Raw genomic sequence first — 22,519 nt, forward strand, 5'->3', positions numbered from 1 at the left:
CACTGAAACCTACTGGTTCATTCAGCAGGTATTTCCTGGCCAGCTACTGCGTTTTGATTGGTCCTAGAGTTACAAAAATGAAAAGATCATTTATGGAAAACAAATCATAATCCACAGGATAATTTCCCTAATGGAGAGCCAAGAACAGTGCGAAGAGCACAGGAGTATTAAGTGCCTTATTTGATTAGGAAAGTCAGGAGAGAATTCACAGAAGAAACCATACTTGGTCTGAGAAACATAAATTCAGAAGAGAAAAGGAGGATTTTCCAGGCAGAGGGAAATAATTTTTGCAACCACTTAATATAATGCTAATGTCAGTCCTCCCATATTAAGCTATAAACTCAATATAATTCCAAGCCAAATCTTAACATTTTTCATAAAACTTGATAAGATTATTCTAAAGTGGGGGAGAAATCACCAAGACAATAATGAAAAAGAACGAGGGAGGCAGCAGGGAGACTTGCTGTGCCAAAGATGAAAACCCGTTATAAAGATGAGTTACTTAAAACTGTGTAGTATTGATGTAAGAAGAGACAGCAGCTATAGGGTTAATAAAAATTCCCAGAACAAAGCCTGGGAATCTTGTAGGAAGCTTCAGATGGTTCAATGTAATTGTCAGTGTAGGGCTCATTCACCTACATTTGTCTAGCAATTAAACACACACACACACACCTTCTTCTTCTTCTTCTTCTTCTTTTTTTTTTTTTTTTTTTTTTTTTTTTTTTTGACAGGCAGAGTGGACAGTGAGAGAGAGAGACAGAGAGAAAGGTCTTCCTTTGCCATTGGTTCACCCTCCAATGGCTGGTGCGCTGCGGCCGGCGCACCGCGCTGATCCGAAGGCAGGAGCCAGGTACTTCTCCTGGTCTCCCATGGGGTGCAGGGCCCAAGCACTTGGGCCATCCTCTACTGCACTCCCAGGCCACAGCAGAGAGCTGGCCTGGAAGAGGGGCAACCGGGACAGAATCCGGTGCCCCGACCGGGACTAGAACCCTGTGTGCTGGCGCCACAAGGCGGAGGATTATCCTGTTGAGCCACGGCACCGGCACAACTTCTTAAATCTAGGGAAATAATTGTTACAGCTATGAACTGAATCCGTTATTCGCACAGGAAGTGTTGGGTAAATGATTATCTTGCAGATTGATGAAAATCCTACCTGAGCTCTCTGAAATGCTCAACTGGAGATTTTGTGTCTCAAGGATTTTTTTTTTTTTTTTGGTTGCTTATTTCAATATACAGAGAGAGGAGAGATGTGTGTTGATGTTATAGAGAAGTATACTGAAGTACATATAGTTGGTATATGTGTGTACATACACGTAAGTTACAGAGTGTTACAGTGTTAAAACGTTTATGTTGATAGTAGCATATGCCTAGAAATAAAGAAGTACTCTTCTGTTCGAGGACCTGAGGGTATGGGAAACCTTGCTGGGCTCTGGGTAGATGCTACCTGGTAATACATAACTTTGAATGGGCTCCATCTGCACATTCACCAGGCCACACTTGAAGCTGGTTGGGGCAACAGGGGAATGAGTATAGATGAGGAAGTCAAAGAAAATGGTTCCTTAAGGTTAGTAATGCAGGAAAGAGGTTTGCGAATGAAGAACAGAATGGAGCAGATTTACACTTGGCCTCCTTAAATTGTTCAGCAGTGGGTATGTATTAAATAGATGTATTTGTCCTATTTGTTGTCTTCTCTATTTTTTCATTATTCATTTCATTTGAATTGTTTATTTCCTTGGTAGATATAGTACATAGAGATCTAAAACTGGAAAATATAATGGTTAAAAGCAGCTTTATTGATGCCAACAATGAAATAAACTTAAATATAAAGGTAAGATATTAGAATGAGTGATAACTATTTGCCTGTAAGCAGTTTGATAGCAGAGTGGCAAAGTATAACCTCTTTTTACATACATTTTGGTAGCTTTTGAGCAGCCAAAAAATAAGTAACTTGTGATTAAAAAATAAAAATTTCATAAAAGAGGTTGTAACTGACAAGAATAATTTTACAAGTTAAATGTTGCTAATGAATGTGTTTTTTTAAGTATGTATTCATTTGGATAGTTCCAAATCATTATTTAATAGCAAGCAAACAGATGCTCTGAAGTCTAATTAATTTCAGAATTATGCCTGGCAATTTAATGTAAATGCACTACAGATTTAGAGAAAAACACACCTTCACTGTCTTTTGACACTAAATTAATTCTAAAGATTTTATTTCTCATTGAAGATTTTCCCGAGTGTTAATATTTATGTCCTAAGCACAATTAATATGCCTGGTATTTATTCTTGAAGTTTTTTTTAATATTGAATACATGCTGGGATACATTGTTTATTATCACTTTAATAGTAGTTGCTTTCAAAATATATGAATGTGTTAATTTAGGAATAAAGTGTTGTTTGAGAATAACTCACTCTGTTGCAGGAATTAAATCCCCCTGTATTATAAATAGGTTTGACAGAATTGTTGGTTTACACAAGTGAATGTTCTTAAATAGTCTCATTGTGAACTCTTTGAGAGCACTGTTGGTTCCTGGAATAGTGTCTGAAGCCTAGAATGTGTCCAGTTAATATTTGTTGAATGAGGGGATAGATGTTCCACAAAGAACTAACTTAAATATAAAACTAAAAATATTTGATATTTGTGTAGATTTTCTGTAGGGAAAATTCCATGTCATAGGGCTCTAAGCGAGATGTTTGGGAAAACTGGAGAAATTGATTCACCTACCTAGAAAAATATTAATAGGAACATTTTCTTACTCTGTAAACACTGGAAACTTTGTATTCAGTGTGTGTGGACCAAGCCCCTTTATTTGGTTGTATGATCAATAAATGTGCCTGTTTTTCTGCTTTTAGCTCAAGAGTGTTTCAACTTGGGAAACGCAACAAAGGGCACATGATGAATATTTAATAAGCACATGTTTAGTGACCAAGGTTTAGAACTGAGCAGGAAGACAGCAGTTACACAAGCAGCTACACTGTGCTTTTGCTGGTTTTTCCTGTTAATTTGCTTTGCATAGTTCTTAATAGTGTAGTAATTGTTTTAATTAGTATACTCTTGAAACACAAAGGAAATAGTATGGAAAAGATGTTTACCAATTATGAATAATTGTAAAAAGGAGAGTGTCAGTGAGTGCTGATAAGGATAATTATTTGCATTTATAATAGTGCTTTAAACTGGAACATAACTTGAGTTTCAGGAAAAAAAAAAAAAAAAAAAGATAAGTATGGTAAGGCCAGAATGTATTTTATAGTGAAAGAAGTTTTTTAAAAGCAACTTTGTTATCTGGAAAAGTTAAATGCCTTCTTTCAAGATGCAACTTCCTGTTTTGAACTGGTGAATTTAATTAGAGAAAAGCAGGAATAATCAGCATCATGGGTTTTCTCTCAAGATTTGAGAAACCAAGCTTCTCTTCACCAGGTTTCCCCTCCACACGGAGGTTGTTGGGGGTGGGGGTGGGGTGGGGATGGGGAGTAAGGTCCTTATTAGCATACAAGTAAGTTCCTCCTGTGCCCACCAGGAGCCCTGAAGTTAAATGCAATTACAATGTGGTTAAAGTCCCCTCTTCAGAATGAGTGGGCTGTGGCACAGGAAAACCAGTGACTGAATTTCTTCTCCCAGGTGACTGATTTTGGCTTGGCAGTGAAGAAGCAAGGCAGGAGTGAAGCCATGATGCAGACCACATGTGGGACTCCAATCTACATGGGTAAGTTAGATATCTGAGAATGGTTTTTTAAGTAGTAGAACAATTAATACAGATTACAACCTCAACGATTTGATTTTGCTATGATGAATTAATGACCCTTGATTGAGCTAATTTTTCTCTTCTTTGGTCAAATAATTTCATTTGTTCTAGCGTTTTTCTCATAGTTTGTACCTTCAAAGATTTTTGGAATTTTTGTTATTTTTTTGGCATCTTCTTCTTCTTTTTGTTAATGGACCAAATTCTAGTTTCATTTATTTGAAAGGTAGAGCTACAGAGAGATAGAAAGAGAGACAAAAAGATGTTAGATTTGCTGGTTCACTCCCCAAATGGCCATGGTGGTCAGGGTTGGGCCTGGGGCTCCATCTAGGTCTCCCACATGGATAGCAGGAGTCCCTGCACTTGGGCCTTCTTTTGCTGCAGTCTCAGGCATCTTAGCAGGAAACTGGATCAGAAGTGGTGCAGCAGGGACTCAAATAGCCACCACAGACAATAGGATGTCTGCATCACAGACTGCCGCTTAACCCACTGATGCTGGGTTAATTAAATTTTAATTTCCATATATTGACTAAGTATTATTTCTTACCCCCAGTAAAGTAATTTCTAGTAGAAGCTTAGCAAGCAATTTTGAACTGTCATATATCAACAACTTATGGAAACATTTACCAAAATCCTGGCCTCTGTTCCCTTATGTTACTGAGTAGCTATTGAATGGATATGCCACCTTCAGTCTCTCCACTGCTTAGCCAATGCACATGTGGATTGTTTCTAGTTTGGGGCTATTATGAATAATGTTGCTATGAACATGCATGCACAAGCCTTTATGAGGAAATGTGGTTTAATTTTTCTTATACATTTGGGTCATATGTTAACAATGAAATTGCTGGGTCTTACATTACATATATGTTTAGCTTTTTAAGGTACTACCAACTGTTTGCCAAAGTGACTCTTACCTCCTCACCAGCAGTGTATGGGGTCATAGTTTCTCCACACCCTCGACAGCTCTGGATAGCACTCTTTTCAGTTATCATCACTGTAATGAACATGGGTTGGTCTCTCGTGGTTTTCAGTTTGCATTTCCTTATTTATTTTAAAGATGTTGGGTCCGGCACAGTGGCATAGTAGGTTAAACCTCAACTAGTGGCACTGGCATCCCATATGGGCACTGGTTCTGGTCCCAGCTGTTTCACTCCCCATCCAGCTCTCTGCTAATGGCCTGAGAAAGCAGTGGAAGATGGTCCAAGTTCTTGGGCCTCTGAATTCACATGGGAGACCCCGAAAAAGTTCCTGGCTTCAGATCAGCCTAGCTCTCTCCATTGTGGCCATTTAGGGAATGAACCAGTGGATGGAAGACCTATCCCTCTCTGTGTCCCCCTCTCTGTCTGTAGTTCTGCCTCTCAAATAAATAAATAAATCTTAAAAAAATGTGGAGTACCTGTTCTTGTACTTGTCATTTGTGTATTTTCTATTGAAATGTCTACTCAAATTTTTGCTTATTGAGATGATCATATTTTTTCTTTAAGTTTATTAATGAAATGATTATATTACTAAAGTAAATGTCAAACTTTCCTTGAACCTGTGGATTTTAATCCCACTTGGTTTCATATGCATCTTTATTCAGTCTGTTTACTTTATTGAGAAATTTGATTGCAGCTTATTTCTGTTTTTTGTGCTGCCTGTGTCTTTTTTGATGTTACAGTTATGGTAGCCTCATTTAAAAAACAAACAATTTTCACTTTTTATATGTTCATGAACGTTTTGAATAATAGACATTATCTATTAATGGTTTGGAATTTCCTCTTAAAATTGTTTGGTCCTGATACTATTTGGGGAGTACAGTTTCTATTGTATTTTCAATTTATAATAGGTTATTCACATTTTCTATATCTTGAATCATTGTGATAATTTATACTTTTCTAGAAAATTTTCCATCTTGCTGAGATTTGGTTTTTTGTATTCACTTATAATTAATTCTGTGGTTATATCCCCCTATTAATCCCTGATTTTCTCAAAAAGATGATATGATATGAAATTAACAGTATAACCCCTGAAGTCACCTAACTTAGGATTACAGTTCTACACTTGCTATCTGCTTTCGTCACAATTTATACATCTGTTTGATTGCGATTTATGCCAAAAATTTTTTGAAGGCTTACTTTGTATCAGATAGGAATTGGGAATACAACAGCAGAAAAAACATAAACATGGTTTGCCTTAATGTAACAAACAGGAAAGTGCATGGTGTGTTAGAGAGAGTGCTAAGCATGGAAAATTAAAAAGGAGGGGGGATAGGAAGTATTTAGAGAATAATGATGTCTTTCTTATCAGATTGATATGAGAATTAGATAAGAAAATAGAAAGGGCATTGACATGATGCCTGGTACTTAGTACCCAATTTTAGGCCTTTGCTGTAAGAACATTATTGTTTTTCTTGATGGAGTTTGTTAGCAGTTAGAATAAGATTGGGCTTTTCAAGAACTAGCTCATGTCTTATGTTGATTCTTTCCCTATCAATTTCTACTTTTCTGTTTCTGAATTTCTTTTTTTCCACTTCCTTTTAAATTATTTTTTTAACTTTCTACTTTAAATTCTTGTTTGTCTCCAGTCATATCTTAAATGCATTTAAGGCTGTGTGTTTTCCTGTGAGTACTTTGAGTATTTCCTTTGTCATACAGTGTTCTGGTTGTGATCCATCTCTTAATACACTATGATTTTAGTTTTAGTCTTATTCTTTAATCAAAGTATTATTTAAAAGTAGATTTAAGACTTTACCCAGGTGGTTGGAATATGTCTGGTGCTCATGTAAAGGTGGGTTAGTCTTTCTAGCCGTTTGGGATTTCTGTCTTGTTTTCTTCATCATAATGGGTGAGTATGTCATAAAAGTTTAAAACTTTTAGGAATTTCATTTGTGATGAACACATGATCAATTCTTGCAAATGTTGCATTGGATATTTGAAAAGTGTATGTTCCTGGTTTCTTGAGCATACATATTTCTCTGTGTGTGCTTATTAAATCAAATATGAAACCTGTGTGGTTCAGATTTTCCATATTATTTTTGCTTACTGCTTCTCTTGATCTCTAAAAAAGAGTTATGAAATTTATCCACTAAGATGATACTTAGTTTCTTTTTGTATTTCAAGTAGATTTTTAGAAGGTTTTTATTTATTTATTTGAGAGGTAGAGTTACAGATAGTGAGAGGGAAAGACAGAGAGAGAGGTCTTCCATCTGCTGGTTCCCTCCCCAAATGGCCGCAATGGCTGGAGCTGCACCGATCTGAGGCCAGGAGCCAGGTATTCCTTGCAGGTGCAGGGGCCCAAGCACTTGGGCCATCTTCTACTGTTTTCCCAGGCCACAGCAGAGCTGGATTGGAAGAGGAGCAGCCGGGACTAGAACTAGTGCCCAAATGGGATGCTGGCGCTGCAGGCGGAGGATTAACCTACTGTGCCATGGTGCCAGCCCCTCAAGTAGACTTGTTAAAAAATATTTTATAGAACTATAATTTACATACCATGAAGTATATACATTTTACATGTAAAGTTATGTGAGTTTTGACAGATTACACCTGTGTAATCACCACCCCAGTGGAGATAGCAAACATTACTATCACCCCAGAAAGTTCCTTAGAGTCCCTTTCAAATCAATCCCTCACTTAAACCAAACCACTGATAATTTCTGTCACCACACTTCAGTTTTGCATGTCTAAAAGTTTATATCATCTGAATGGTCTGTCTGTCTTTTGTGTCTGTCTTCTGTTTCACATGATGAATTTGAGACTTGTCCACGTTGTTGTATATGTAGTTTATTCATTTTTATTGCTGAGAAGTATTTTTTTTTTTTTTGCCTGCTTGATGCATAAAGTGCTGAAATTGTTTTGTCTTATTTGGGAAAAGGCTGCTTTAGATTCTGTTCATACTCCTCTGTTGGCAAAAGACATCTGGTCTGTAGTTACATAGGGAAAATATATCCAAGCACCCTGAGTTTTATGCCTGCTTATTAGTTGTCTACACTGATAACAAGTGAGAGAACAAGAGAGAAGACAGATGGTTTGTGGAGCTTTGCTGACTTCCTAAATGGCTCCTTGGCACAGTTATTCTGGCTTCTGCCTCCTTATGAGGGCTGGAATGACAGTACAAGTAGAGATGCTCCTGATAATTAAGAAGATTCTGAAAGAGGGAAAAGTAGGAATTCCTTGCCCCTGCTGTGTGATGCACCAGTATGGAGATCCTTCATTCAGTCTAGTCAGAGAATTAGACCCTGCCACGGAGGCGTTGCCTTAGAATAACGTAAACTTTAATGATTTAGTAGCTGAAGACTTTAAGTAGAGTTAAAGAATACGAATAGTTGCTTAAAGGGAAATATTAATTAGCAACTTTTCTTTTTTTTTTTTTTTTTTTTTTTTTACAGGCAGAGTGGACAGTGAGAGAGAGAGACAGAGAGAAAGGTCTTCCTTTGCCGCTGGTTCACCCTCCAATGGCCGCCGCTGCAGCCGGCGCACCGCGCTGATCCTGGCAGGAGCCAGGAGCCAGGTGCTTTTCCTGGTCTCCCATGGGGTGCAGGGCCCAAGCACCTGGGCCATCCTCCACTGCACTCCCTGGCCATAGCAGAGAGCTGGCCTGGAAGAGGGGCAACCGGGACAGAATCCGGCGCCCCAACCGGGACTAGAACCCGGTGTGCCGGCGCCGCAAGGTGGAGGATTAGCCTATTGAGCCACGGGCGCCGGCTAATTAGCAACTTTTCAATCATTTGGAGACAAAGGACTCAGTTTGTTAATGATAGGTTAACCTTTTCTCATTTTCTTTATTCTGTTTACCTTTTGACCTCTTTTGGTTGCTGTACCTTTAACAATAGGCAGAGGGGGAAAGAGGAAATAAAATCCATTTTCTGTGACTAGTTATTATAAACGATGTGTGTGTGCGCGTGTGTAGTTGTGTGTAAGGTGTGAGGGGGGATATTGAAACTGTGTTCTAAAATAAAGACCTGGAGCTGCCCATTGTGTAGAGGAGGCACTCTGGCTGCGAGTCTTCAGTCATGTATCTGAACCTTAGTTTCTCACGGGCACAGGGGATCAAATGTCTCATCTATTCCTAATCTAATTTATGCAAAATGCTGTATGAATATTTTAAAGTTCTATTGAAACATATACAAATCTTTTTATGTTTGTAACTTTTATCTTTCAACAAAGATATCTGATCGTAGCTGTAGAGATATGATATGTTCTTACAGTATCATATAACTTTAAAAAAAAGCTTTCATTAGCCGGCGCTGCGGCTCACTAGGCTAATCCCCCACCTGCGGCGCTGGCACACCGGGTTCTAGTCCTGGTCGGGGCACCGGATTCTGTCCCGGTTGCCCCTCTTCCAGGCCAGCTCTCTGCTGTGGCCCAGGAGTGCAGTGGAGGTTGGCCCAAGTGCTTGGGCCCTGCACCCCATGGGAGACCAGGATAAGCACCTGGCTCCTGGCTTTGGATCAGTGCAATGCGCCGGCCACAGTGCGCCGGCCGTGGCGGCCATTGGAGGGTGAACCAACGGCAAAAAGGAAGACCTTTCTGTCTCTCTCTCTCACTATCCACTCTGCCTGTCAAAAAAAAAAAATATATATATATATAATAACTAAAAAATGTGCCACCTTAGAGTTGAAAAAAAAATGGTTCTAATTTGAGTTATTGTTTAAGGGAACTCTGTTGGGAGCACTTCTGTAATGCAGGGAGCACGGAGCTGGGGAGTCAGGAATACCTGGATCTCAGCTCTTAGGCTGGGTCTGTTGGCTTTTTGATCCAGTCTTATAGGAGCTTTCTCTTTGTCTTGGTTTTTCTCATTCAGAAAATGTGGGAAGTAATTCATACTATCTCATCAGAGTAGTGTTATGTTATTATTATTATTGTTCCTTTGCTAAAATGATTTATAATCATTTATCTTAGTTTTTCTCTGAATCCCGATTTCTACACATAGGGCTTGCTTTTAAATTACTTCTACTTAAGTCATGTATTCAGCTCTGTTTTTCAGAAAGGACTAAGATATTGTTGTCTTCTACTGTAACTACATAATCTTTGCAAAATCTTTTTTAACAATTTCAAAAGAATAAGGAGTAGTGCATTTAGTTATATAATTTATGCCATCATTCCATTAGGAGCTAAATGATAGAAGAGAGGATACATGACATCAATTGTTAAGGCCGGTACATTATTCATTTAACATCTGCTGTTGGTTCTTTTTTCCCCTGTGGGGAATAAATTACAACAAATCAGCACATTTTTTATGCTTTGTGTTTAAGCATTTAAAAGTCATTTATTATATTATTAATATTATTTTATTTCTACTTGTTTGGCAGCCCCTGAAGTTATCAATGCCCACGACTATAGCCAGCAGTGTGACATTTGGAGCATAGGTGTCATAATGTACATTTTGTAAGTAGCCTGCTAAATGTGCAGTTTAAAATGAATGGATGGTCTCTGAAAGTAGGGTTATAGATCTCAGATTAGAACTAAGCAATACATGTTTTTTAGAAAGTGATTTAAAAACCAGTTGGGAAGTAGTTGTCAGGGACATCCTTTAGATTTTTTAAATACTGTAAGTGTATAACCTTCAGCTTCGCTTTTCATTGATCTGTAAATGCAACAGTACACTGTATGATCTGCAGAAAGTGAAAAATTGTCCTTAGCCTCTTCCTGAGCCCTTGCTACAAACTAAAGGCCTCCTTGTGTTTTCTCAGGAGATCCCCTTGTAGCCCATCAGTTATAGGGAGGTGCTGCACCCTGGCACTAGAGCTGGCAGCGTGGACAGGCCATACATGGGAAGTGGGCACATTGAGAATCTAAGGGGAGTTCTGTAGTTTCCAGTTCTTTTAATGCTGAGGAAAACCTTAGTCACTGTTATTCTCCTTCCCTGCCACTCAAGGTTCAGTCGAACCCCATGTCCTGTTCATTTTTTCTTTCAAGTGTCTTACTTATTCTGTGATTTCTCTTCACTTGTGTCATTTCTCCTTTCTAGAATATTCCTAGGTCACTCTCACTGTTGTTCCTGCCTCTGGTCGCCCTCCCCAAGTTCCCCTTTCACGCTGCTGTCAGAGTTGTCTTTCTGAGTAACAAATCTGGCCATACTATGTTCCTCATTAAAGACCTCTGATAGTTATTCCTGGTTACAGAAAAATACCAGAGCAGCCTGCCTTGGCGTGGCTCAGCACATCTTTCACGGCCTGACTCCAGTGCCTTTCCAGTCTTCAGTGGCTGTGGCTTCCCGAGCACCTGTCCTGTGCTCTGGTGCATTGCTCAGCCAGCAGCGCACACCCCTGGGACGCGTGTGTTCTCTTCTACAAGTCCCCTCCTGGCTTCACATTCTGTTTCCTAACTCCTACCCTACACAGGCAGAGTTACTGCATTTACCATGCAAGTGTTTCTTCCTCACATTAAATAGAGGATTTAAGCCCGTATACCAAAATACATGCAAGACAGGAACATTGAAAGAAAGAAAAAATATGAATAGTTAAAATAGGAAGGTTTGCATATATGTAAATTTGATAGAATTAATGCTTTTTGTTGTGTGAGCGATAAGCTTTTAAGACTAAATTTATAGACATATGTGTATATATGTGTGTGTGTGTGTATATATATATATATATATATATATAGAGAGAGAGAGAGAGAGAGAGAGAGAGAGAGAGTATAGTTTTCCTTGCCCTAAATTCCATGAAGGACAGAGATCTTATATTATTCATCTTTGCATCTTTCCATCTCTGGTATGTGATGCAATAGTAGGCACATATTCAGTGCTCAATATGTTTGTTAAATTGAATTAAGTGAATTGTCTAAGAGGTGTTCTGAAAAGTTAGTGGCCATTGTTCTGCCTCTTGGTGAAGATGAACATTTTTGTGTCGATGCTACATTAGTTTTATGGTCATATTGAGGATTTCAGTATGTAGTACCTCTTCCAGATCGTTTCTAAGTATCAACATCACAGAAGCTAAGTTTTCACAGCTCTGTGAAATGGAATACTCAGTAGAAATTGCATGATGTGATTGTTGCTGTAACTCAGCTGGTTAACACACATCATTGCTTAGATTGTTTAAAACATAAAAGTATTCACAAAATTTTTGATCATTGTTTTGTGTCAATTTGAATCATAATGTAAAAAATCTGAGCCTTGGTCTTTAAATATAACTTTTTATTTTTTGACTGGCAGAGTTAGAGAGAGAGAGAGACAGGTCTTCCTTTTCCGTTGGTTCACCTCCCAAACGGCTGCTACGGCCGGCGCACTGCGCTGATCCGAAGCCAGGAGCCAGGTGCTCCCTCCTGGTCTCCCATGTGGGTGCAGGGCCCAAGCACTTGGGCCATCCTCCACTGCCTTCCCGGGCCACAGCAGAGAGCTGGACTGGAAGAGGAGCAACCAGGACAGAACCGGTGCCCCAACCGGGACTAGAACCCGGGGTGCAGGCGCCACAGGCGGAGGATTAGCCTAGTGAGCCACTGCGCCGGCCTTAAATATAACTTTTAAATTAGTCTGTTTTACTCCTAAAACTTTCAAGACAACACAAGTCAAACATAATATTACACAATTCATATGGTGTATTTAGCCTCTCATTTTGGATTTGGTGTTAAGAAAAGTGAGTGTATTACATTTCTTGAAAATCTTTTTCTTTAAGATAGAATTAATTTTCTGCTTTAGAGTGTGGCTGCCTATCATCCTCATGGAATCTTTTCTTTACTGTAGACACCTGCTTAACTAATCAGTACCTATTAGTGTGTGTGAGCCCAGTGATGGCATAGATATATAGATATAGATGTAGAATATAGATGTTTCCTTCACCACAAGTACAAACATTTCTTCTCCAGAGGTACTGTTGTCTTGTTTATCAGATACTTCTGATTTATTTCCATAATTAGACAATGATAACAGTACTTTCTGAGAGTGAAATTAACAAACACTCCTTATAGTTACTACCCTCTGCTGTTTTGATTCCTCTAAGTGCAATAGAAGATAATAGGAGGGCTTGAAGAGGTATTTTTCATGCCCTGGATTCCCTTTTCTGGATGTGCCTTAAATTGCTGTCATAAAATTTTGTATGCTACTGATTGACCAACCATTAGATACATTTTTGTGTAAATAAAATTGCAAAGGACAGAAGAAAGCTGAGTTTTTAAAATGTAGCCCTTAAGCTATGGTTGCAGCCTCATCTGGCAGTTCAGGGGCAGCTAAGAAATTGGTGGATGCGCATATCACTGATTGATAACAGGCTCAATGAGCTGGGCTGCTGGCCTGGACTTGTACTAGATAGTAATTGTCCATAAGGCCATTTTTCTGGCTTTTTTGTTTTTGATGGCTTTTTTATTGCATTTTAAAACTAAACAATGGCAAGATGAGTATGATGAGAGTGAAGAGGGTCAGAATGAGCTGGAGAAATAAAAAGTATTAAAACAAGAATTAGCAGAACATTTTGATAAATTCTGATTTCCTAACAGGAATCTATTGGTAAATTGAAAGCTCTGTTTTCCAGTGTAATTTGATAGACTACTAGAAAAAAAGCCAAACTTTTTCCCCTGGGAAAGTTGTCATCGTTATCATCATCGTCATCATTATGAAAAGTCTTTATCAAGCTTTGACTTATCCAGAAGATATTCATGAGTTCGATTTTTGATAAAGTATAAAGAAAACCAGTGAAAATGTAACTATTAAAAGATTTAGATTATTATCCTTATGTACACAGTTGACCTGCAGTCTGAGAAGTATACTGTAATTATGTTATTTTATTCCTTCAGTAATAAGGTAGAAAAATACAAAGTTGGGAGTTTGAAAATAGACTACCTCTGTGATTAATGTAGTCACTGGGCAGTCTAGTTGTTGGCTACAGGTTTGCCCTCAGCTGCTGAGGCTGGCGGTAATGATAATGACTGACATGTGGAGGATGGGCTATGAAGAATTGAACTCAGCTTTTAGGCATGTTCTTGTAGTTTTCTGCCAGATCACCTATTGAAGCAGTAATTTCAGAGGCTTGCCATGTTCTGTTGAGTGAGGGAGGAGAGGGGAGTAGGGTGTGAAGTCACATTATGCTCTTAACACTGTGCATATGAAAATACATGAAATTTGTTCCCTTTGTGTACATTTTAAAAAGAAAAAAACCTCTACAGAGCCATAGTTCTATATTAGAGAGTGTATGGACAAGCCCATGCTTGCTTTGTGCCCGTGGCTCACGTTTCTGCTGATGGTATTTGTTATGTACACTCAACTTTCACCCTTTTAGGATGGAGCACAAAGTTATCATCTCATTTTTCTCATCTGAATCTTTTTCACTTTACATACCATTGACCATTGTGTTGGCTTGTTGGTTTTGACAGAAAACCTATAAAAATTCTCCAGGTTGTTCTTGGTTTGTTTATTATTATTATTATTACTATTTGTATAGTATTTTACCATGCATAAAATCCCTACATGATTGTCAGATTGATGGCTCATTGTGTCTTTCCGTGGGTCTAATTTGCCTTCTGCCATTTTCTTACCTTGGCTCACACCCAAGTGTATCCCTCCTGCTAGCTGTCACTGTTGTTGTACATTTAAACTCCCACACTTTCCTGTGTTTCAACACCATTTAAGCTTAGTGTATTCCTACCTGGAAGAACACTGGATCATTTGTGAACCTGGAGGCTTCAAGATAAAATGTATGTAATGATATATGTTCATGGAAAATGAAATTAAAAGGTGAGTTTATATTGGTGCAAAAAATTTGAAATCTAGTCAATGTATGTTTTATGAACTTTTTGAAGACCCCATGTATGCATGCATTTAAAATTTTTTGCACCAAAATTTACATATTATTTAATTGTTTTCCACAAACTTTTGGGAGAACTCTTGCATGTCCTCTTCCGGGTCATTTCTTCCCATGTTGAGACAAGAGCCTAGCACTAATCTTGGACAGTCTTGTTGCTGCCATTTTGATATCCAAAGAGGTTCCCATCTCTTCTTACTCTTTACTTAAACATGAAGCACCACTGTTCCTGACTTTTGTGGAAACTTAAGCTTCTGATTTTTTAAATTTAAATAAAATGATTGTCTTTGTTGTAGATTATGTGGAGACCCACCCTTTATGGCAAGCTCAGAAGAGAAACTTTTTGAGTTAATAAAAAAAGGAGAACTACGTTTTGAAAATCCAGTCTGGAATTCCATAAGTGAAAATGGTAAGTATAAGGTATTTTTATAACTTACCAAAGCAATATAAGAAAGTTGGCCAGTAATTCAAATGCTTGAAATCTCTGTTTAGTCATTAAACTTACTTGTGGAAATAAATACTCTATTTAAAAAAAAAAAAGATTTATTTATTTAAAAGGCTGAGTTAAGACAGAGAGAGCCTGCACACATGCAAACAATCTTCCATCTGCTGGTTCACTCCCATATGGCCACAATGGCCAGGCTGAGCCAGGCCAAATCAAGGAGCCGAGCTGAGAACTCCATCTGGTTCTCCTATGTGGATGGGCAGGGCCCAAGCACTCGGGCCATCTTACATTGCCTTCCCAGGCACATTAGCAGAGAGCTGGGTCAGAAACGGAGCAGCCAGAATTTGAACCAGCACCCATATGGGATGCCAGAGTCATAGGCTATGACTTAACCTGCTTCACCACAATGCTGGCTCCAGAAATAAACACTATTTACTTACAGAAACAAAGATGTCTTCACTTTGATTGTTCCTAATCAAAAAATCCACAAAACCACAAAGTCCATAGTAAAAATCAAAATTTGCTCATCATCTAGCTAATTTTTAACTATAGACCAATAACTAGGTAATCTAGGTAATAAAACTTAACTTTATGGGCCAGCATTGTGTTGCAGCAGGTTAAGGTGCTGCTTGCATCCCATATCAGAGTGACGGTCTAGTCCCAGCTGCTCTGCTTCCAATCCAGCTTTCTGCTAACACACCTGGGAAGGCAGCAGAGGATGGCCCGGGGCTTGGGTTCCTGCCACCCATGTGAGAGGCCCTGATGAAGTTCTTGGCTCCTGGATTCAGTCTGGCCCAGTACTGGCTGTTGGGGTTATTAGGAGAATAGACCAATGAATAGAGCATCTTTCTCTCTATCTAACTCTTCCTCTCTCTCTCTCCCTCTCTCTCTCTCTCAATCTCTTCCTCTCTCTTTCTATCTCTGTCACTCTTCCTTTCAAATAATATTAAAAACAACTTTCACTTTAGACTTTAATCTTTATTTATTAGCCAGTTTTGCTGATATTTATTGTATAATTAACACCTTTTCCTTCATGTGGTATAGATTAACTCTAAATTAATTGGAATATATATTAATTGTAATTAAGACAGATGAGAATTTTTAACATTTTCCCTTATTTGCAGCTAAAAGTGTTCTGAGACAGCTCATGAAAGTAGATCCTGCTCACAGAATCACCGCTAAGGAACTCCTCGATAACCAGTGGTTAACAGTGAGTCACGGTGTTGTTTCTTCTCTCTCAGACTTGCTATCACTGCTGGTTTCTTTTCATTTGGCCTTGTAGTTCTGTAGATAGTTTTCTAAAAACAGTCAATGAATTTCACCTTTTTATAAGGTAAAAAAAATGTGTCTTAACATATTTCTGAAATGGATATTTTCCTACTGTTGGAACTGTTACCACAGACCTAGATGGATAGATGGATGGATGGATGGATGGATGGATAGATAGATAGATAGATAGAGGTTTAAATGAACGATGCTTTGTTTGGTGTTATACAAGTATCATGTCCAGTAGGACACAATTGAAAAATGCCCATTATTAACACTGTGGAATATTGAAGCAGTTTGGATAGTTCCGTGATGAAAGGCTCTGGAACCATTCACCTCTCTTTGAATACAGGGACTCTTCCAGTACCCAGAAAAGCCAACATCTCCAAGCCATGGGTCTTACCTCATTTGAAATCTTTACTGATCACTATCCCCAAACCTAGGACATTACCTGATCACAAATAGGAACTTTGAAAGAGGCTGCCACTTACCTCTCAGTATTTATTCTCCTTTGTTGCTCTAGCAATTAGAATCCTGACTTTTAGTTTAGCAACATTGCTGCCCAGTTAAAAGGCTCTATTCTTCAGTCTCTGTGCCAGTTAGCATGGTAGTCAATGCCATGTAAGTGTATCTTTAAATGGGGAGGCTATGACATTGCTTATGCCCTTCCTCATACTGGTGACCAGAATGCAGATGTGGTGGCTGGGGTTTGTAGCCTCATTAGACCAAAAGTGGAATCTATAAAAAGTAGGGATGGCAAAGCAACAGGAAGCAAGGAACCAGGACCTGTGGCTGATAGAACCACCATTCCAACCCTTGACTTCCAGCCTCCGTACTTCTTCATATTAGTTGGAAACAAATTTCCATCCTATTTAAGACATTATAAAAGATGCTACTTAACCCAGTCCCAATTAATACAATACTCAATAAATGATCAGTTCAGAAAATGAATAGGTCTGTTGGTATCTCAGAAAATGTATGAGAACTGAGCCTGGAGATTAATAGAGATGCATGGGAATATTACTAAGCAGTATTCATCTATCAATCAAATTACAGATCTATTATTTGCTAGAACTGTGTTAGGTAGTGGGGATATGTGATATAATTACATTTGAAATGCAACTTAGCATATAATTATAATTTTAAAAGATCACTCTGGCTGCTTAGATGGGAAATAGCTTGGAAATAGGAGATGAGGTAGATATTTAAGTAGTTTTATTGGGAGATGATAGTAGCTTAGAAAGGGAGGTAGCAATAGAGATGGAGAGAAATACACAAAGTATTTTTAGAGGTATAATTTGATGGAATTTGGTGATCGATTAGATGAGGAATGAGAATAAAGGAGGAATTAAGGATGACATCTAAGTTTTGTTCTAAAACTGGTTGTATGATTGTTCCATTTACTGAGTTGTGGAACACTTTGGGAGAATCAGAATTTTCTTTTTTCCCCGAGTAGTAGTGGTGAATCAAGTTTGAAATTATACAGTAAGTTTGAAATGTCTCTCTCCACCCAAGTAGAGATATCGGATAGATAATTGGATACGTGAATCTGAAACTGGACAAGTCTGAGCTAGAGTTAGAAATCTGAGAACCATGATTATATAGATGCCATGTAAATCCATTGAGCTGGAGAGAGAAATCAAGAAGAAAATATGGGTAGAGAAGAGGTCCCTGCAACATGCCTTTAGACACTACAACATTTAGCAGAAGCACAGATATGTGTAGGTGCCATAAGCATTTAGTGGTATCACTTTTCTTTTAAATTCCCTCATTTTCCTTTGGTAAATTCTAGTCATTTCTTTGAATAACATTTTTAAGAGCTAAAAAAATAATAATCTTCACTCAAGAATGGATTCTCTCTGCCCTCTCCTATGAATGTGTTGATCTCTCAAAGGATTCAATGCAATAATTATTTCTGGCCTAAAGTAATTGTGCAAATGAGTTAGCAGCTAGATCATTGCAAAAACTGTACTGAATAGATTTGTAGTACAGCAAGACAAAAACTGTAAAACAGATGGTGTGCCTTAGAAATTTATCTCTTGTCAGCATCACACAACATTCGGGTTTGGCCATTTAATTATTTGTTTTCTAATTAGTACAACTTTATTTCTGGCTTTGGTCATTTTTCCAGAAGTCTCCATTTTTGAGCCTCTGTAACATTTGTCTCTCTGAAGTCTTTGCCAAATGGATAGAGAAGTGACAGATATTGTGTACTATATCGGACTATCCTAAGGAGTTCAGTGTATGAAATTTAGAATACTGGCATTTTACAAACTTCTGAAAGACAGAACTCTTTTCTTCTTAACCACTTGAAGTCTTACTTCCTACAATTCATATCTTCTGTTTGAAATAATCTAAAGAAAATAGGATAGTTCTCTCAGTGCCTTGCTGCTTTATAACCACAGCTTATCTTTTGCAATTCCTAGTCCATAGTAACATTTTTCTCAAAGAGCTGTATTGGATAAAAAGTTTCTATGGTTCAGCCTATGTATTGTGCATTTTGAAACATGGAACATATCTGAAAAATATTATGAGAGAAATTATTATTTCCCTGTGTGCATTTGAGTGAGTGGAATTTCAAATGAACACATGATTGTCATCTTGATTTTAGAAGTCAAAGGTTTCGTGTAAGAAAAAACAGCCAAGAAATGGCTTTCCTGCAAAGGAAGAGCTTGATAATAACTCCCATTGCCAGGAGTGTGCCATTATTCTTTTACATCTGATTCTTTCTACCCCCTTGCTGTCTACCGTGGTTCAGGAGATAATTGCTTCTTATTAGATAATTGCAGTGGCCTCTTGGTGTTCCTTCCAGTTCCCTGTAACAGCAAGAATGTACATTTTTTTAACAAGTTTCTCAGGTATTTCTTATGCTCACTTATATTTAAAACCTACTGCTATATAAAATTAAGGCAATAATTTTTCTTCTATTGCTTGTCAAAAGTGAGTTCCCAGTTTTGAGCTTTGTTGGTATTGTTCATACCTCAAGTATTCCTTTAACATATTTTTTTATGCCTACCATGTGCCAGGCCCTGTGCTAGGTAATAAAATATGACGACATGTAAGACATGGTCTCTGACGTAAGGAATTACAATCTAGTAAGGAAAACAAGGTGTGTGTAAGGTACAATGCAAGAAAGAAAATGATAAATGACATAAGAAATTGACAAATAACCAGAGGTACAGAGACAAGCAAGTGTGAAATCAGGAAATTCAATTTGACTAACAGATAGGATGCTTGAAAGAAAGAAGTGGGAAATAAAAGTAGAAAAGGAATGAAAATTTTAAGACTAAGAAAAGAAAATAGTGAAGGGACTTAAATTTCAGGTTAAAGAGAATCAACTTCATTCCATATAGAGTGAAGAACAATTGCATACTCTCTGAGATGGAAGAAATTATTGTTATGGTGCATCTGTCTTTCAGGGTGAGCTGTTTTAAATAGGACAACAATAATTTAAATGGCCGTATTGATTTTAGTAAGTGTCTTTCCATTTTAATTCATCAGACACAAAGATGGATAAAACACATTCCCTTCCGTTGAATAATTTACCACAAGTTATAGTCTGTTCTTTGCTTTAAAGTCACACTTTGCAAAGGCACTTGTAATCAAGGTGTAGAGTCTAATTTCAGAACAGTCTTTCTTAATTTGTGAACAAGGCCCTTGTCCATTAATTTACAAGTTGTTATTCAGGTTTTGATCATTAATGTTTGACCTTTAGGCTTAACAGATGCACTCTACATAAGAGGGTGGAAATTTTCTGATGCCTACTTGTTGGCTGTAATTTTTTTCCTTCCGTATTTTTCTCCTAAATGTGTTAAGATATTTGCCTTTATTTTACTATGCATAGTTATTCTTAAATTCTGAATTACCTTATGTATATGAATATGCATCCTTGGTTAATGAAACTTTTATAAAAATTATGTTAAGATGATGCTCCTGGGGTAGGCCACTTGGTGTGTTATTTAATATGCAAGTGTTGATGTATACTCAGTAATTCAATAAATGCTGAATAACTATTAGGTGCAATGAATGACACAAGGATCTGTTTGGCACAGCCCCTGCCCACAGTTTCCTATGGTCTAGTAAAGAGTCTGAAACAAAAACACAGGCGAAGAATTATAAATTCACAAGGATAGGGGGTAGGCATTGTGGGGCAGTAGGTTAAGCCACTGCCTGGGCCACCCACATACCATATCAGAGTTCTGGTTCAAGTCCCAGCTTCTCTGCTTCCAATCCAGTTTCCTGCTGGTGCATCCTGGGAGGCAGAGGACAATAGCTCAAGTGCTTGAGCCTCTGCCACCCTTGTGGGAGACCTAGATGGAGTTCCAGATTCCTGGCTTCAGCCTGTCGCATCATTTTAGGGATGAGTCAGCTTATGAAAGATCTCTCTCACTCTCTCTCTCACCAGCTGTGCTTTCAAATAGATGAAAATAAATAAACATTTTCTAAATATTTAAGAAAATCCACAATAACATAAATATAGTAGTACTACTGAATTTTCAAAAAGACATATTATTCCCTCTAGGGCATTCCAAAACATATTTAGAAGTAGAGTTAACATGTAATAGATCTGGCTCTGTAAGAACGGGTGAAAATGTTGGAGTCAGGCAGATAAGGAAGGATATTTGAGACAGAAATAATTTTACAAAGTTATAGAGATAAAAATATAAAGTATATTTAGAAAATAGTAATAGTGCTCCTCCGTAAAACCATAGGAGGCAAGTAGAGTTGTGGGGAATGAAGCTGAAAAGGTCGGTTAGAGTGGTTTTACTCCGGCCCTTGACCAAGACTGAGGCCTTGACTTATTTGGCAGTGGGTCACCACGGAAAGGCACTAAGGCGTCTTACTCTCTGCCATACTATATGAGTTTTCTCTTTTGTCCCTCCAACCCTTGCAGGGTGATGTGGGCGGACTTAGGCAGAGCCTGGAGAGTAAAGCTAGCGGCTAGATTCTCAAGTAAGAATTCCTGTTCTGATAGAGTGCCCTGCCTGAGACAGTCTGAAGCTGGAGGAGCCCTAGGAATAAATTTGAGTTGGATCTGGGGGGCTGTTTACACAGGTCATGGCTAAGGGGTAGAAGCAGAGTTTCAGTGGGGAGTTGAACCAAGAGTCAGGAGACAGACAGACTCGAATGGGCTTCGGGGTGGGTTAGGAGCAGGTAGCAAGTGTTGGCACTGTTCATGGGTCAGCCCTGTCAGTTGGTGGGTCTGTAGATGTGTGCTGTTGGCCAGGACAGGCTTCAGGAAGAATTACCTGACAGCAGTGTGTCTGCTTTGCTTGGTGGCAAGTAGACACTGGAGAATTGAAGTAGTACTGGGGTGACGTAATAAAGATTGATGCTAGGGCATTGGGTAGGAACAGAAGAGGGAAGACAAGACAGAAAATCAACACGATTTTGCAACCAAGTGGAAGTGTTAAGGAAGAGAGTAAGAGAAGTAGTCAAAACTTTTTCAGGTGACAGAAAATGGTGTAACACAAAAGAAGTTCTAGAATTACTGGTTCTGTGTTATTTGGAACAGTCTATTCAAATTTTTATGTTTGAATTATTCCAAAAATAATTTTTAAAAAATATTTATTTGTTTGAAAGTCAGAGAAGTACAGAGACAGGAGGAGGGACAGAGAGGAAGAAATCTTCCATCTGCTGGTTTGCTCCCTAAATGGCTGCAATGAGTGATTGGGGCCGAACCAGGCTGAAACCAGGAGCCAGGTGCCAGGAGCTTCTTCCAGGTCTCTCATATGGGTGCAGGGACTCAGGAATTTGGGCCATCTTCTGTTGCTTTCCCAGAACATAGCAGAGAGCTGGATTGGAAGTGGAGTACCTGGGACTCGAATATGGATCCCCAGATGGGATACTGGCACTGCAAGATATGGCTTAACTGCTTTGCCACAGCGCCAGCCCCTCCAAAAAGAATTTTGAAAATGGTGATTATTCTCAGATTTTTTTAGGTTGAAGTTTAAAATTTTCACTATGGGACAGGCACTGTGGTGTAGCAGGTAAAGCCACTGCCTGCAGTGCTGGCATCCCATATGGGTACCGGTTCAAGTCCTGGCTGCTCCACTTCCTATCCAGCTCCCTGCTAATGTGCCTGGGAAAGCAGCAGGAGTTGGCCCAAGTCACTGGGCCTATGTACACACATTAGAGACCTGGAATAAGCTCTTGGCTCCTGGCTTTGGCCTGGCCTAGCCCTGGCCATTGTGGCCATTTGGGGAGTAAACCAACAGATGGAAGATCTTTCCCTCTCCCTCTCTCTCTCTCTCTCTCTCTGCCTCTGCCTCTGCCTCTGCCTTTCCCTCTCTGTAACTCTGACTTTCAAATAAATAAGTAAAAGTTTTTAAAAAAATTTTCACTACACATTTA

At 38.6% G+C, this 22,519-nt stretch overlaps 1 protein-coding gene across 20 annotated transcripts in view; it reads left to right on the forward strand.

The window, feature by feature from the left end:
* The window catches only part of STK33 (serine/threonine kinase 33), a 182,673-nt gene that overhangs the window by 130,012 nt on the left and 30,142 nt on the right, over positions 1–22,519 (forward strand). For all 20 annotated transcript variants that reach the window (XM_002708793.5, XM_070073880.1, XM_017345170.3 and 17 more), the window contains 5 exons: positions 1,740–1,828; positions 3,620–3,704; positions 10,030–10,105; positions 14,751–14,863; positions 16,024–16,109. In XM_002708793.5, coding sequence (XP_002708839.3) covers positions 1,740–1,828; positions 3,620–3,704; positions 10,030–10,105; positions 14,751–14,863; positions 16,024–16,109 — 449 coding nt within the window. The remainder of the gene's footprint in view (positions 1–1,739; positions 1,829–3,619; positions 3,705–10,029; positions 10,106–14,750; positions 14,864–16,023; positions 16,110–22,519) is intronic.

This window comes from Oryctolagus cuniculus, chromosome 1 (assembly GCF_964237555.1).
Source record: "Oryctolagus cuniculus chromosome 1, mOryCun1.1, whole genome shotgun sequence".
NCBI lineage: Eukaryota > Metazoa > Chordata > Mammalia > Lagomorpha > Leporidae > Oryctolagus > Oryctolagus cuniculus.